The sequence below is a fragment of the Dendrobates tinctorius genome, unplaced genomic scaffold (assembly GCF_039654945.1).
Source record: "Dendrobates tinctorius isolate UK_male_01 unplaced genomic scaffold, ASM3965494v1 ptg000158l, whole genome shotgun sequence".
In the NCBI taxonomy this organism is placed as follows: Eukaryota; Metazoa; Chordata; class Amphibia; order Anura; family Dendrobatidae; genus Dendrobates; species Dendrobates tinctorius.
In genome coordinates this window covers 17,704,183-17,720,000 of record NW_027361825.1, presented here as the reverse complement: position 1 = coordinate 17,720,000, position 15,818 = coordinate 17,704,183, and the positions used below count along the sequence as shown (strand labels likewise).

General features: G+C 49.5%; 2 protein-coding genes across 4 annotated transcripts in view; one reads left to right on the top strand and one right to left on the bottom strand.

Annotated features, from left to right (window-relative positions):
• SAMD4B (sterile alpha motif domain containing 4B) overlaps window positions 1-3,141 on the top strand; it is a 42,866-nt gene extending 39,725 nt beyond the window's left edge. For both annotated transcript variants that reach the window (XM_073549026.1, XM_073549025.1), the window contains exons 11-13: window positions 1-28; window positions 904-987; window positions 2,150-3,141. The exon at window positions 1-28 is cut by the window's left edge and continues 96 nt beyond it. In XM_073549026.1, coding sequence (XP_073405127.1) covers window positions 1-28; window positions 904-987; window positions 2,150-2,178 — 141 coding nt within the window. In that variant the 3' untranslated portion in view covers window positions 2,179-3,141. The remainder of the gene's footprint in view (window positions 29-903; window positions 988-2,149) is intronic.
• Window positions 1-15,818, bottom strand: part of GMFG (glia maturation factor gamma) — a 124,189-nt gene that overhangs the window by 85,400 nt on the left and 22,971 nt on the right. The gene's annotated exons all lie outside the window — the stretch shown is intronic.

The window sequence follows — 15,818 nt, the reverse complement described above, 5'->3', positions numbered from 1 at the left end:
CCACAGAGCATCCTCAAGTTTCCCCCCGGTAAGTTATTGAAATGGATTGAAACCCCTTTTTTAAAAAAAAAAAAAAAATCTGGGGGAAATAAAACGCAATACTTACTTCCTGGACTGTTCCTCTTTTGGCACGATGCCTCCCGGGAGACACAGACCCGATATCGGAGGAATGGACCGTCTAGGAAGTAAGCATTACATTTTTCAGATTTTGGTTTTCCCCACAATAATCTTCAGGAGTGCGCTGCTCTTCTGCTTCCTGGTTTCCTACTTGTCGGGGGCAGTGCCAGTATGGCGGCACCGCTGGCCCCAACTATACGCCGAGCCATGCTTCTATATGGGGCCACTTGGTCTGTGCAGTATCACAGGGCCACTGATCCATCCAGTTTCAGCCCTCTGCTCTTTCTGTATGTCTAGATAGTCACTATTGATTGCAAATGTGGCTGGTAACCAAGGCAGCGTGAAGTAACTATAGTGTTAAAAATGCCCTCTATCTTGAGATTGGAGAGGATTTTTAGTAACGAGAAAATTGCAGAGTTTCTTGATTTTACAAGCACTTTGCAGTGTTAATAGTTTACCATGTTGAGGAAACAAACCCTTTTTTAAGAACGGACGGTCCAGTAGTGGAAAACCCTTTTATTGGCCATCGATATTCTTTATTATATTTTTTTTTATCTATTAAGAGGTCAAAGGGGGCTTCCATGTCTGATCCGTCCACAAATTTACTGGTAGTGTGATTAATGTGGGATCAGGACCTCAGTTCTCTTAAACCGTGATGGTCCCAGCAGTCGCCTACCTCCTGATAGGTGATAGTCTTTAATGCTGCTCCATGTTGGAATAACAAGTAGAACATGAATAGACATGAAACTCTATACCGTGTAGTGATAAAGGCTTGTCTGTCATCAGATTGCCAGGTTCCCGGGGCGGATCTGGAGATTAACCCCCGACTGGAGTCTTTATGCCTGAGTATGACGGAGCACGCGCTAGAGGGTAAGGCCATGTCCAGGGTGAGAAGATTGGTGGAATATTACTACTGCGGGTCCCAATCCACCCCAAGCTTTATATGCCACAGCGCTTCCATAGCGCAAAGTTACTCCAACCCCATCATGATGTGACGTACACGTTAGATGGCTTAGGAGCTGAGTCTGCTCCACACTGTGTAATACAATCGGCATCCGCTTCCTAACTGCAGCTGGCTCAGGTTTCTGCTATTTAACTCCTTAAGTTCTGCTATCATTCTCTGATTGTGTTACATTGCTGATGAGATCATGGTGTGCCATGGACCTGCCACTATCTTAGTACTCCCTTTTAGAAGACCATTATTGTCACCATTGTAGTACGGCAGTAGATAAAACACCTTGAAAGAACAAAAAAAAGTATAAAAGTTTGACTCCCTCCTTTCTCACTTTTTTTTTTTTTTTCCAGTTAAAAAAAAAAAAATCATATTTGGTTTCTTCTCGTTCGTAAAAGTGCGATCCATGAAACTATAAAATCAATTAACCTGTATAGTAAACGCCATAATGAGAAATAAAACAAAATTGAATTGTCAATAAAAGGTCATTGAAATGTTGTGTGTACCCGGAGATGGGATTAATAGAAACTACAACTCAGTACACAAAAGAAAAAACACAAGCTCTAGCAGCCGAAAAATAAAGTTATGGGTGTCGGAGAATAACGAAACCGAAACAGTTCTAAATTTTCACAAAAAAATCAACTATGCAAGTTTGGTATCGCCGTGACCGCACTGACCTGGAGAGTCCTATTACCGGGGATGTTTTTTTTATTTTTTACTCCATAATGAACGCAAAGAAAAATTAGAATTGTTGGGGAGGTTTTCACCGTTTCACCCCGCTTGGAATTTTTATTTTCTTCATTTTTTCACTCATTCAAAACTACACCGTGGCCCACCAAACAAAAAAAAAAAATCATAAGGTGGGGAAATAACAAAATGAAGGCAAGAAAAAATGTGATGATGAGCGTTAATCAGGTTGGAGACAATCGGTTTTGAATGTGGCAGGGACCCCTTTAATGGTTGGGGGGAAACGCGTCTCTTTCGTTTTGGGGGGTCGTGGGTTGCACTCGGATGTGTTGGAGACGTGTTGTCCTCATGGTTGTCAGCTTTCTAACCCATTTACTTTTTCCTTTCTGACAGAGGGCACAGACAAGACATCGACAATCTGACATGACGCTGGGGCAACCCTCCTCCACGAGGACCTGCAGATCCTTTACCTTTCCCATGTCCTCGACCAGGGAAGTGAGCGATGTTTCCCCCAATCCCGCCCGAGGCCATCACTACATCATCCACCCACTGCGTTCTAATAATCGTTTCAGCTATCGTAACTTTTTTTTTAACTTTGGTTTAATATCTAAGTCCACACGGCACGTCTAAGCGTTCATGTTGAGAAAGGAGCTTTTTTTTTTTTTTTCTGTCTATACCCGATGACCATGTTGGGGGGTGGGGAGCTTAATGAAGAGTCTTTTCTGGTGCGCGCACTTGCGCTCGCCATTCACATGGAAGGGTCACAGTGGTAATGAAGTCTGGTTGTGGTGAGCATGAAGGAGCATCACTCTGCCAAGACGAGCAAAGAGGTTTGCCGATGAATTGTGGAGCCAGGAGCTCCTGGGAAGGAACCTCGGCCGGGCGAACACACTAAGCTAAGGAATCCGACTGGGCGTTCAAACTACAAGGATTGCCACCTGTCGGACAGGACACTGCTGTATGCAGTCACAGGAGGGGGGGACTGTTACAAATTGGGTATTGTGGTGCTGCCATATGTAACCACACAACCTTCAGGGGTCTGCAGCGCACACCTTTATACCCGTAATCCCTTGCGAGCGACAGTCTTTATCCGCTCAACATCACCTCCCTCCCTCCTCTTGTAGCAGTGGACTCGGAAGCTGCCCCCCTGTGCCACACGCGGAGCGTGGAGGTCAAGAGCTGGGCATCGCCTGTGGCCACCCACTCCAAAGTATTTTCCGAATAGCGCTAACTATTTATTTCTAACATAGAAAAACACGGCTCCTTTTCTGATAGAAACAAAATTGTTATTTTAGATACATTTTATTATGGATAACTTTTGTTATGACTATGGCTGGTAACCATGAGTACAAATTATTAAAAGAAAATCTAAAAAAAAAAAAAAATTGGCGGCGACTGCTGCTGCGTTTGTCTTTTCCACTCTGTTTTTTTTTTAATGGTTTAAACAATCTAAGAACTCTGTATAAAAAAAAAAAAAAAGCTGCCATTTTCAGAGGCACAATTTTTTTTTTCTTTTTTGTTAATGGGTGTATGATGTGTGCACCTGTCACCAGCAGGCTGAGCTGTAGTTTTTAGAGTATAGATGATGGTTTGTATTGATTTTTTTTTTTTTTCTAGGGTTGCTGTGACCAAGAAGTGGTAACTCTGACTTTTTAAAGTTTTTCATGACTTCTTTTTTTTTTTTTATATATAACTTAATTGTCTGTTTCTATAGATTAGCATTTTGGAAATACAGAGAGTATGGAAAGTAATTCAGACCCCTTTAAATTTTTCAATTTGTTTCATTGCAGCCATTTCATAAATTCAAAAAAGTTCCTTTCTACTTTCGCCTCATTGGCGGACACAGGACCATGGGTGTTATGCTGCTGCCACCAGGAGGACGCTAAGTAAACGTAGAAAAAAATTAGCTCCTCCTCTGCAGTATACACCCTCCTGCTGGCTCAGATTGAACCAGCTCTTGCTTAGTGTCCATAGGAGGCACATGGATCTGTTCTTCAGACCATTTTTTATTTCATTCTATTTTCACCATTTTTACCATGGATTACAGGAGCGCCTCCACGTGTCCTCTCCTGCAACGTGTAAGCCATGCCTGAGCTTTCTTCTAGGGGCAATGGGTCCCTTCAGGGCACTGCTCTCCCCGCTCCAGCAACAGATGGGAATATGGAGTCTCACCTCCCCGTACCCCCTTCTGAAGCCAGGCTACAGCCGGACAACAGCCCTGTCCCACCCTAGGGGATTGAACCCCTTGGATGTACAGAGGCCCTCATGGCGTCCGTGCGGCCCCCACTGAAACGCCACTGACCGAACAGCGGCGACGAATGGAGGGCGGACAGTCCCTCTCCACCTCATCAATGGGATGGTGGATTGAGAGCTCCCTGCACCGTCCATAATTCAGCTGACCTAAAGGAGCAGCAGGTCCTGCGCTGCGGCGGTCTCTAGACTGGGACGCACCCCGCCGGTAAGGTGGACCCCGATGGGGTATGGCAGGAGGAGAAGAGGTCCTGGTCCCGGGGGGGGGGTGTCCCGGCAGCATTTTTTTCGCCGCTTTAGGCCTCCCTCAGCTCGATCCCGGCCGGCGTTGTAAATTTATTCCCCGGCTTCTGGCCGCATTAGGCTGCGTTTTCCGATAGCTCCGCCCATCAGCGGAGCTCTGCCCACGCTTCAGGCACTTCTCGTTCTGAATGGGAAGCGCTTCTACTCTCAGCGGCCATCTTTCTGGTATTTCCACCATGCACGTGTTGGATCCCGGTCACCAGCAGCCGCGGGGCATGTCCATTCTACACTCTCACAGCATAGTGGTTTTACCATACTTAGACGATCTGCTAATCAAGAGACGGTCCTTTCAGGCATGCGCAGAATGCGTGAGTATCACCGTGGATACTCTTTCTCGCCGGGGCTGGAGGATAAACTTAAGCAAGTCGTCTTCGATACCAGCTCAGCAGATATCCTTAGGGATGATCCCAGACACTTCCCGAGGGTTGGTGATTGGTGATTCTCCCTCTAGAAAAGGTCTCAGCCCTTCAACGCGGAGCTCAGATGCTATCCCACCCCTTTCCTCACTCCATACGATTCAGCATGGGGATTCTGGGCAAGATGGTAGCAACGATTGAGGGGGTTCCATTCGCCCAACCACCTACGTCCTCTGCAACATGCGCTTCTACAGGCCTGGGAAAAGAACCTGTTTCCCTTGACCGGCGATTCAGTCTGTCCCAGCGGGTCAGACAGACCCCTCAGGTGGTGGATGTTGAGATCTTCACTGGATCAGGGGAAATCCTTTCTCTCGGTTCGTTGGCTAGTGGTGACCGCCAACGCCAGCCTTCTCGGCTGGGGGGCGGGCTTCAGTCACCACACGGCTCAGGGACGCTGGTCTGCTCTGGAGTCGCGTCTTCCGATTAACGTCCTGGAGATATGAGCAATCAGATTGGCTCTTCTGTGGTTTTAGCTTCTCGCAGGTCACCCCATCTGGATTCAATCGGACAACGCCACGGCGGTGGCGTACATCAATCGTCAGGGGGGCACCCGCAACAGAAGGGCCATGCGCGAAGTAGCTCACATTTTCCAATGGGCCCAGAGGAACCATTCGGTCATTCAGTGGTTCACATCCCGGGAGCAGAAAATTGGGCAGCGGATTTTCTCAGCAGTCATTGTCTCTCCTCAGGAGAGTGGTCTCTCCATCTGGAAGTCTTTCAGTGGATTTGTCAGTGCTGGGGGATGCCGGATGTGGATCTGATGGCCTCAAGGGAATACTCACAGAGTTCATGGTATCGAAACCCAGTGGCCATCGGGGTGGATGCTCTCGTCCTCGCGTAGCATCATTTTCACCTCCCGTATGTGTTTCTCCCGCTCCTTCCGAGGGTCATCAGGAAAATCAGAGCGGAAGGGATTCCAGTGATCCTGATCGCTCCAGTTTGGCCATGGCAAGCGTGGTACGCAAAGCTGTCACAACTAGAGTTGAGCGACTTTGGTCGGATCGGGTTTCGTGAAACCCGAATGAAACAAAATAAGTTTCAGATGAAACTCGTCCGACTAGAGCAAAAAAAGTCGGAGTTTCGTCCGACTTTTATTTCCCATTGACTTGCATTGGGGTCGGGTTTCGGACGAAACTCCGACTTTGTTTTGCTCTAGTCGGACGAGTTTCATCTGAAACTTATTTTGTTTCATTCGGGTTTCACGAAACCCGATCCGACCAAAGTCGCTCAACTCTAGTCACAACTTTTCGCTGACGTTCCTGGACGGTTGCCAGATTGTCCAGATCTGCTTTCCCAGGGTAAAATGTGCTACCAGAACTCAGGGGCCCTGTATTTAACGACTGGGCCGTTGAATCCTGGGTTCTAACCCAAGCCGGGTTCTCCCAACAGGTGGTTTTCACCATGATTGGTGCTCGGACCTGGAAGGCTTTTTCTCATGGTGTAGAGACCGTGGACGTTCTCCCCTCATTTTTTTCCATTCCTTCCATCTCGGAATTTCTCCAGGCTGGTCTGGAGTCAGGTCTTGCACTTAGTTCTCTTAAGTGCCAGATTTCAGCCTTATCTGTACTGTTCCAATGCAGGATAACTTCCAGATTACAGGTGAAGACCTTCATTCAGGGGGTTTCCCACGTGGTGCCTCCCTATAAAAGGCTGTTGGAGTCATGGGACCTTTAATCTGGTCTTGGGTGTCCTACAGGAGGTTTTTTTTAACCACTGCAGGACGTTTCACTGACTTTTCTCTCATAGAAAGTAGCCTTTCTGGTGGTGATAACGTCGATCAGACGATTCTCGGAGTTTGCGGCCCTAGCCTACAGAGCCCCCTTCCTGATTTTCCACTAGGAAAAGGTAGTTTTGAGAACGTCCCTGTCTTTTCTGCCTAAGGTTGTCTCTTCCTTTCATCTGACTGAGGACATTGTTTTGCCTTCGTTTTGCCCAGGACCAGTCCATCGTATCGAAAAGGCTCTCCACACACTAGATGTGGTGAGAGCGCTTAGAAGGTATGTGTCGCGGACGGCGTCCTTCCGCAAGTTGGGTGCCCTATTGTGCTTCCAGAAGGAGACGGGAGGCGTCTAGCCGCCTGAAAGGCTACAATAGCCAGGTTAATTCACTCAGCGATCCAGGAGTCCGACCGTGTCAGAGGCAAGCCCATCCCAGAGGGGATTAAGGCACACTCCACTCGGTCGGTGGGCACTTCTTGGCCCATTTGGCACCAGGCGTCAGCAGAACAGGTCTGCAAAGCTGTGACGTGGTCCAGCTTGCACACCTTGACAAAGCACTACAATATTCACTCTCGGGCTTCTGCAGATGCGGCCTTTGGCAGATGAATTTTGCAATCGGCAGTATCACATCTGTAGTCTAATGGTACATGGGGACTCAGTTGTGTGGTGTTCCCCACCCAGGGACTGCTTTGGGACATCCCATGGTCCTGTGTTGCTCCCCCAATGAGGCGAAGGAGAAACAGGGATTTTTGTGTACTCACCGTAAAATCCTTTTCTCCAAGCCAATCATTGGGGGGGGGGGGGCAGAACCCACCCTTTGGCTTGTGTTTGTTCTTAAGTTTGACATGTATTTTTGTTTAATAGTTATGAGCGCCTACTTCTTTGGTACCGAACTGGTTCAATCTGAGCCAGCAGGAGGAGGGTGTATACTGCAGAGGAGGAGCTAATTTTTTTTCTACATTTACTTCGTGTCTTCCTAGTGGCAGCAGCATAACACCCATGGTCCTGTGTCCCCCAATGATTGGCTTGGAGAAAAGGATTTTATGGTGAGTACACACACAAATCCCTTTTTTTTTTTTTTTTTTTTTTTTCCCCCCTCAATGTACACTCTGCACCCCATTTTGACTGAAAAAGCAGAAATATAGGAATTTTTGCAAATGTACTAAAAAATAAAAACCTGAAATATCACATGGTCTTAAGTATTCAGACCCTTTGCTCAGTATTGAGCAGAAGCATCCTTTTGAGCTAGTACAGCCATGAGTCGTCTTGGGAATGATGCAACACATTTTTCACACCTGGGTTTGGGGATCCTCTCCAGTTCTGTCGGGTTGCATGGTGAACGTTAGTGGACAGCCATTTTCAGGTCTCTCCAGAGATGCTCAATTGGGTTTAGGTCAGGGCTCTGGCTGGGCCAGTCAAGAATGGTCAGAGTTGTTCTGAAGCCACTCCTTTGTTATTTTAGCTGTGTGCTTATGGTCATTGTCTTGTTGGAAGATGAACCTTCTGCAAAGTCTGAGGTCCAGAGCGCTCTGGAAGAGGTTTCCATCCAGGATATCTCTGTACTTGGCCACATTCATGTTTCCATCAATTGCAACCAGTCGTCCTGTCCCTGCAGCTGAAAAACACCCCCATAGCATGATGCTGCCACCACCATGTGGGAAATCTATAAAGAGGATGCCTGGGACAGCCAGGGTTTGGTAGGCAGGGGTGTTGGGGTCGGCGGAATGCACCAAATATAAATAATAGTAGGTGCGTCCGCCGCCCGGGGTCCACCGTGCGGTAGGTGACAAGACCGCTGCTGAACAATGGCAGATGCACCTAGTAGGTGCGGTACTGCGCTCGGGTTAACGTCACCCGAACGCTAAGGGCGGCTCCGTACAAAGTCGCTTGGCGAACACTAAAGCAAAGGCGCGGGCCCTGTTAGCGTCACAGAGGCCTGCGTGTGGCGTTGCAGCCGCGAACACCAATAGCTGCTGTTACTACAGCGCAGCGGCAGAGAAAGCTGCAAGCGTCGGCGCCAAGGACCGGGCGCCGACGGACGCTAGTGTATGCGTGGAGCAAGCCACAACCCTGGAGCTGACTATACACACTCGGTCAACACTTGTAATATCAGAGGGTAGGGGTTTCATAATGAGTCAGACACCAGTCCATGCATCCATCACCATACACACACAGAATAATATGCTACACTAGCGCATGGCCGAGCCGCCATGCGGGGCTTTTATAGCCATGCGCTTCCGGGACCTTCCAATACTTTGGGAAGTACCAATCAGATCCGACACAGGACCTGCACATGTGACCCCTGCTCTCCACTGAGAGGGCACGTTGCGGGCATGCCCAGTAGCACGGCACAAGGACTTAGCCTCTGGAGCGGTTCCCTGCAAAGCAGGTTGCGCTACCATTGCTGCACCGGAGGTTGCAGCAATATCCAGGCTCACAGAACGAGTCTGAGGAGAATGCCTGGCTCGCTGTGATTGCTGAGCAGGAGTCCGAGCGGTTGGAGGAGAATGGGAGACCGCAGGATGTCTGGCTCTGGATTCCCGCTGTGCAGTGCCAGGAATCCGACGCCTAACAAGGGGTCTGCTGCGGCTGGCAACCAGGAGCTGGGAGTGCCTCGGCGGTCCCTGTGGGATGTCCTCCCTGCGTGAGTGTAAGCTGGTAAGCAGGCCCTAGTGCCAGTAAGCCATACTCCCCTGAGCGCATCGACGCACTGGGTGAATACAAGATGACGACGCCTGGGCCCAGGGCGGTCAAGGAGGGCAGGCACGGGTCTGCTGCGGCTTGTCTCCGGGTGCTGGTAGTGCGACGGAGGTCCCTAAGGGGTGCCCTTCCTGAGTGGTCTAGGGCTGAACACCAAACGTGGTGTGTCCAGCCTCGCTTCCCTGGGAGCATGCCAGGTGCAGAGAGCCGGTGCGATCCTCACCTGTCTGTTGACGGCATGACGAGCACACAAAGCGGGTCACTGTGGCCAGGGCAGGAGTACACTGAGGGCGCACCGGAAGGTGCTTACCTGAAGTCACACTTTGATGGACAGCTTCCAAGGGAAGGGGTGGACCAGTGACTACTTGCAGGCCTGCGGTCCAACGGGAGTATGTAAGGGACCGCTGGAGGGTTGGTAGTGACTAGATGTCAGATACTGACAATGGAGGCTCAGCAACTGACTGAGCAGCCGCAGCCACCACCTTAACGGGAGCAGCATGAGTTGCTCCAGAGGCTGGAATAGAGACACCCGTCACAGCCCCGTGGGAAGCAGACACCCCAGCAACCTCATCGGCACAGGAGCGTGGGGCCACTCGGGCAGCGAACAAGGTACGGCTACAATCTCTCATGGAGATCTTTCTGACATCATCCAGCCTCCCAATCTGGTACCCATGTGAAGCGTCCAAGTGGTGAGTAATCTACAAGGAAGTACAGCTGACTAATATCCTTTCTCTATCGCTTCATGGGAGGGACACAGGAAACCATGGGTGTATGCTGCTGCCATTAGGAGGCTGACACTATGCAGAAAAGTTAGCTCCTCCTCCGCAGTGTACACCCCTCTGACCAGCACTAGGATAATCCAGTTTAGCTTAGTGTCAGCAGGAGGTGGACACGGGTCTTTCTTTTTCAGATGGATCTTCTAATTTACCTCTGGAGGGATACAGTTTGCACGGTCACAACTGTACTCCCACGTAGAAACTGAGTACGGAGTGTACTGCCACCCCGCATCCTCATGTCTAGTCGGCAGGACCCCATCCCCTAACACAGAAGAGTGTTTAGGTGACCCGGTTTTGGTCCTGGCCCCCATCTCCTACCCACTTGCCAACCAGAGCCTGTTGGTTTAATGGTTTAAGGAGGCATGGACATCCCTCATACTCAGATTCTTGGACGTCATCTGATGTAGAGGTACATCTTTCTCTCGCCACCAGATTCCGGTCCAGCAGTGTCAGAGGAGAAGATTTGAGTAATGAAGAAAGAGGATAAAGAAAGATGAAGATGAGACATAAAGGAAGATGGAGGAATACAGAAGAGGATGGATGAGTCTTGCCTCCACCTCTTCCCAAAATTTTTATTCAAGGTTTTCTACTCTATACAGGGCCTGTTTCTGCCTTTATTCGGTGTGATAATTGATACTGTACTTTCATAGCTTGGAAAGGCTATATCCGAGCCTCCGCGCCTCCCTCCCCTACTCCCGGGGCCTCTGCCACTAACTTAGGCCCTGGCTCCAGCGCGGCCTAGTCTTGGCGGTGGCCCCTCCTCAGTGTCTTCGGGCAGACTTTTCTCCCGCCCGTTGATGGCACACCTCTTCCTGGCTCCAGTGGTTAGCTTCGCCCTCTCCTGTCTCCATTGAGAGGGTTTCTCTGCCTCTTGTTCTGGTGGTTAGCTCTGCCCCCTCCTTCTGACCTCAGTGAGTGAGCTTTTCAGCCCATCTCTCGCTCTCTATCTCTATCCTTGGCCCTGGCAACCCTTCTCCCCCTATCTGCGGCTGCCAATTTTGGGTAGCTGAAACCCAGAAGGTGGCTCATCTCTGTAGGTCCTACAATCGCCCTGCAGCCTTGTTTGTTTTCTCCTGGACTAAAGCCTGGTGGCAGTTCTTCAGCACCGGCCTTTTCCTGTGAGTATCTCAGCATTGCAGACTGACACTCTCCTCAGCTCTCTGTCCCCTAACCTTCTAGCACCATCAGTTAGTGGGTCTGCTTCTTATCATGCCTATCTCTAAAGGAGAAGGCTCTCGCCCTCCTGCTGCTTCTTTATCATCTTCTGCTCTTGTCAGGCACTTTATCTGCTCTTCATGTAAATGTAAACTCCCTTCAGGTCAGTCCTCTCCTGTCAGGACTGCAGCCGCCGCACCCCCCCCTCCCCAGGCCTGCTACCCAGGAGTCTCCTATTTCCCCAGGAGGGAGTGGTGCCCCTATCCCAGTGTTGGCTACCTCTCTATCGCAATCTGTCACGGACCTCACCAGGGTGACCCAGACCTTGGTGTCCGTTCTTGACACATTGTGTCTTCCTACCTCTGCTGTTACTAGCAGATCGCAAGAGCCTCTGGCTGTGCCCATCAGAGGCTGTAATAGAGATAGATAGGAGCATCGTTCTACATCTTCATCCCGCTCCCTTTGTCCCCCTGGCCTCCTCCTCCGGCGAACATTTTTTTTCTCGGTCCTCTTCCCCCAGAGTCAGCCATGGTTGCTTTGGATGTGCTGTCTGAGGATTACATAGATCTGGGGACTTATTCTGACAGAATATAGGCTGAACTGGATGGACAAACTTTTTTTTTTTTTGGCCTTGCTAACTATGTTACTATATTACATGGACCCAGATTTTCATCACACTTCTAATAAGAGAGACATGGTCCAGAGCCTCATCGTGTCAGTCAACCAGACCTTTAACATTGAGGATACTGCTACGGATCCCATGGAAAAGGCAGTTTCATTTAGATGGTCTAGATCAGCTCCTAAGGTCTTTGCCACTCATACAGAATTTGAGGAGATACTTTTCAAGGAACGGGACAACCCAACCAGCCGCTTCCAAAGAGAGAAGTGCCTTGGTATCTTGTATCCCTTCTCTTCTGAGCTCACTGAGATCTGGACCAATTCTCTGACTGTGGAACCTCTGGTTTCCAGACTTACCACCAATACAGTCCTTCCTCTCCCAGATGGAGCTTCCCTCAAGGATACCAACGACAGACTCAGAGTCCTTGGCAAGGTCAGTCTTTGAAGCGGTCGCCGCTACATTGTGCCCTGCCTTTGCCTCCACCTGGGTGGCAAAGTCTATAGACGCATGGGCTAAGCTGATCTATCAGGGTATTCTTTCTGGATCCCAACCGGAGGAATTGGCCAACCTCGCGGACCAAATCACTCTTATAGGCAAGTAGATGGTATCCGCCTCCCTGGACGCCGCTGCATGTGCTGCTCCGGCGTCCAGCAATATCGTGGCCATCCAAAGGGCCTTTTGGCTTAAGTCGTGGCAGGTGGATTTATCCTCAAAGAAGTCCCTTACCAACTTGCCTTTCTAGGGATCCCGTCTGTTTGACTCCAAGTTGGACAAAATTATTAAGGAGGCCCCCGGAGGGATGAGCTCTCTCCTTCCTCAGGCTAAACCTCGTCATTCTCCTTTGTCACGTGAGTTTCGGCACTTTCAACATTTCCCTTCAACGGAGTTCTCCCACCAAGAGACACAGGTGTGCCAGGTTAGGAAAAAGGATTCCTTGAAATCCTCCTCCGGGCGGTTCCGTGACTCGAGGAGTAGATACCCACAGAAAAGGTCCTGGTGGAGTTTCCTCCGCGTTACTCATCGTGGATCTAAGATTGCTGAACGGAGGAGTCCGTCTTTGTCTTTTCAGGATGAAGCCTCTTCAGTAATTGCTTCCTGGGAACTGCAGAAGGTTTTTGTTCCATGGAAGCCTTTATCCATGTCATTTTTTTCTTCAGGGCATTAGAGATTCCTGCGTTTTGCAAGGGGCGGGTCCATTTTCATTTTATCACCTTTTTGGGCTCTCGACCACCCCTAGAACCTCGCAGACTTTGGCAGTGGTTTTGAACATTCTGTGGATCACAGGTTCAGTGCTCTTCCTTTACCTCGCTGACATCCTCATCATGGCTCTATCCGTCATTCTTGATTCCCTTACTTTTGTTCAGCTCGGACTCATCCGCTGTAGCGCTCTCATCAGGTTGCCTGGTCAGGGCGACGTGTGTCTATCCGGCTAAGACCGCCCCCCCCAACTTTTTTTCAGGACACGAATTTGTGCATATAGTGGACTTCCGGCCTCCAGGTCAGCGAACGCTCACTGGATTCGGACAGAAATTGTACGTTTACCGGGTCAGAGCAGAGTGCCGCCTTCTGGGTTTAAGGCACACTCTACCCATGTAGTTTTTGCCTCCTGGTGGTACACATAGAGCCTCCGCCCTGCACCTCTGCAGGGCGATAATTGGTCCTCCACATGTTTGCCTACACTTGGGTAGAAAGACCTTACAGGCAGCGGTGGTGAGTTCTCCGAACTGATTGGATTTGTCTGTTCCTTCCCTTAGGTAGTGCTTTGGGACGTGCCATGGTTTCCTGTGTCCCCCAATAAAGCGATAGAGAAAACAGGATTTTTGGTTGCTTACCGTAAAATCGGTTTCGCTGAGCCTTCATTGGGGGACACAGCACCCTCCCAAGTTTAACAGCTCTGTTAATTGTATTTTTACAGTTTGAGTTTCCTTTCTCTTTTACATGTTGCTTCTCTTACTGCTTTCTCACGAAATGATTATCCTAGTGCCAGTCGGTGGGGTGTATACTGCGGAGGAGGAGCTAACTTTTTTTTTTCTGCATAGTGTCAGCCTGCTAGTGGCAGCAGCATACACCGATGGTTTCTTGGGTCCCCCAATGAAGGCTCCGAGAAGCAGATTTTACGGTGAGCAACCAAAAATCCTGTTTTCTCTTCCTTGTTTTCTCTCCTACGCTCGCTCTCTCTATTTGTGGGGTAGTATAGGAGTTCCCTAGGAAGTTTAAGACTAAAACCATAGGGAATGCCCTGTCTGGACAGTGTTTATTGAAGACATGGACGAAAAAACGATGCCAGGCCTGTTCAGAGCAAACGATCACGGAGGAGTCCCCTGGTTTCGCTGCCAGCCTGAGGTCCTTAATTAAAGTGGAGGTGCAGAAAATCTGTTCAGTGCTCTGGTTCCTGCAGAGGATAGAGGCGGCGGGGGGAAGAGGAGATCCATAGAATCCCCTTCAACGCCTGAGGACTCTACTGGGTCAGAGGAGGAGGACCCGTGGGCATCTGACCAGTCTGCCGCCTTGTCAGATAGTATCATTGAAGATCGTCAATGCCCCCCCCCCCGTAGAGGGAACGGACAAGCTAGTGAAAGCTATAAGATCTATGGAGTCTGGTGGGCCAGAAAAATAAAAAGATCAGCTCTGGATGTCATGTTCAGAGGCCTTGAGCTGAGGAAGCGTAGGAACTTCCCGATAAATGAGCAGTTGCAGAATCTCATAGGGAGTGGGAGAAACCAAATAGGAAGCAAAGCTTAGCTTCGTTTAAAAGAAAGTATCCCTTTGAAGAGGAAGCTTCCTCCTCTTGGGATAAAGCCCCAAGACTAGACGTAGCGATATCCAATATTTCAAGAAAATTTTCTTTTGCCTTTTGAAGATTTGGGTTTGTTGAAGGAGCTGCTGGACAGAAAGACTGATAGCTTCCTCAAAGCTGCCTGGGAGTCCTCAGCGCTGGGGCCCTAAGACCGGCCATCGCAGCCTGGAGGACCAGTTAGAACAGTAAGTACCTAGAGATACAATCCTGGCGTCAATACCAACCAACAAAGGAGCAGCTGCATTTCTAGCGAGCGCCTCAGCAGACTCCGCCAGATTGGCAGTCAGGTTGCATGCACTGTCCAATGGAGGTCACAGAGCGGTCTGGCTGAAATGTTGGCCAGGGGACATACAAAGGTCAAGTTTTTTCCCCTCCCCTGTGAAGGTAAATTCCTGTTTGATCCAACCCTCGACGAGATTCTTGAAAAGGCAGGGGATAAAAAAAAGTGTTTCCCGGTGCGCCCTTTCCATCCTTTCAGCGCTTCTTTCGGAGAGGTCGCTGTGCCCGTAGATACCAAGGCAAACCTGGAGGAGCTGCTGAAGCAGAGAAGTTGTTTTTTTTTGTTTGTTCTTTTTTTGTTTTTTCTGGAAAATCCTCCATGGAGTCCAAGAAGCCACCTCAGTGACTCATCCTCCCAGGTGGGAGGGAGACTTTCGCTCGTCCTCCCAGCCTGGGAGAGGACTTCTTCAAGTGCCTGCATCCTTCAAATCATAGCGTCGGGCCTGAAATTAAAATTCCAGACCCTACCCCGAGACAGATATATGAAAACCCCCCAGCAGCCATCTTCGCACAAACAGCTGGTGCTGGAAGAAGAGATCCTGTCTCTCATAGAAAAGCAGGTATTGAAAGAGGCTTCTCCAGGGAGAGAAATAGAGAAGGGGTTCTACTCCCCCCCCCCCCCCCCTTTTTTATTTAAAAAAAATGCATCCTTGAGGGCCATTATAAAGCGTTGAACAATTTCTTAGTCGTCCCTTCATTCAAGATAGAGCTGGTGAGGACAGCAGTGAAGGTTCTATTTCCAGGTTGTTATATGGCAGTCCTGGATCTCAAGGATGCCTATTATCACTATTATCATGTACCAATTCACAAACAATAGCAGCAGTTTCTCTGGGTAGCGGTACAGATACAGTCACTTCCAATACAGGGCTCTCTCCTTTGGGCTAGCAATACCTCCCCTGTAACAGATGTTGGCTACAGATCGACTCAACAACCAGGGGAGTTCCTTGGGTAAATGAAATGTCCAGGGTAATCGACAGATGCCAGTCCCTGGGGGTGAAGAGCCCACCTGGATGGCCACTGGCAACAGGGAACCTGGTCGAAGGGAGAGA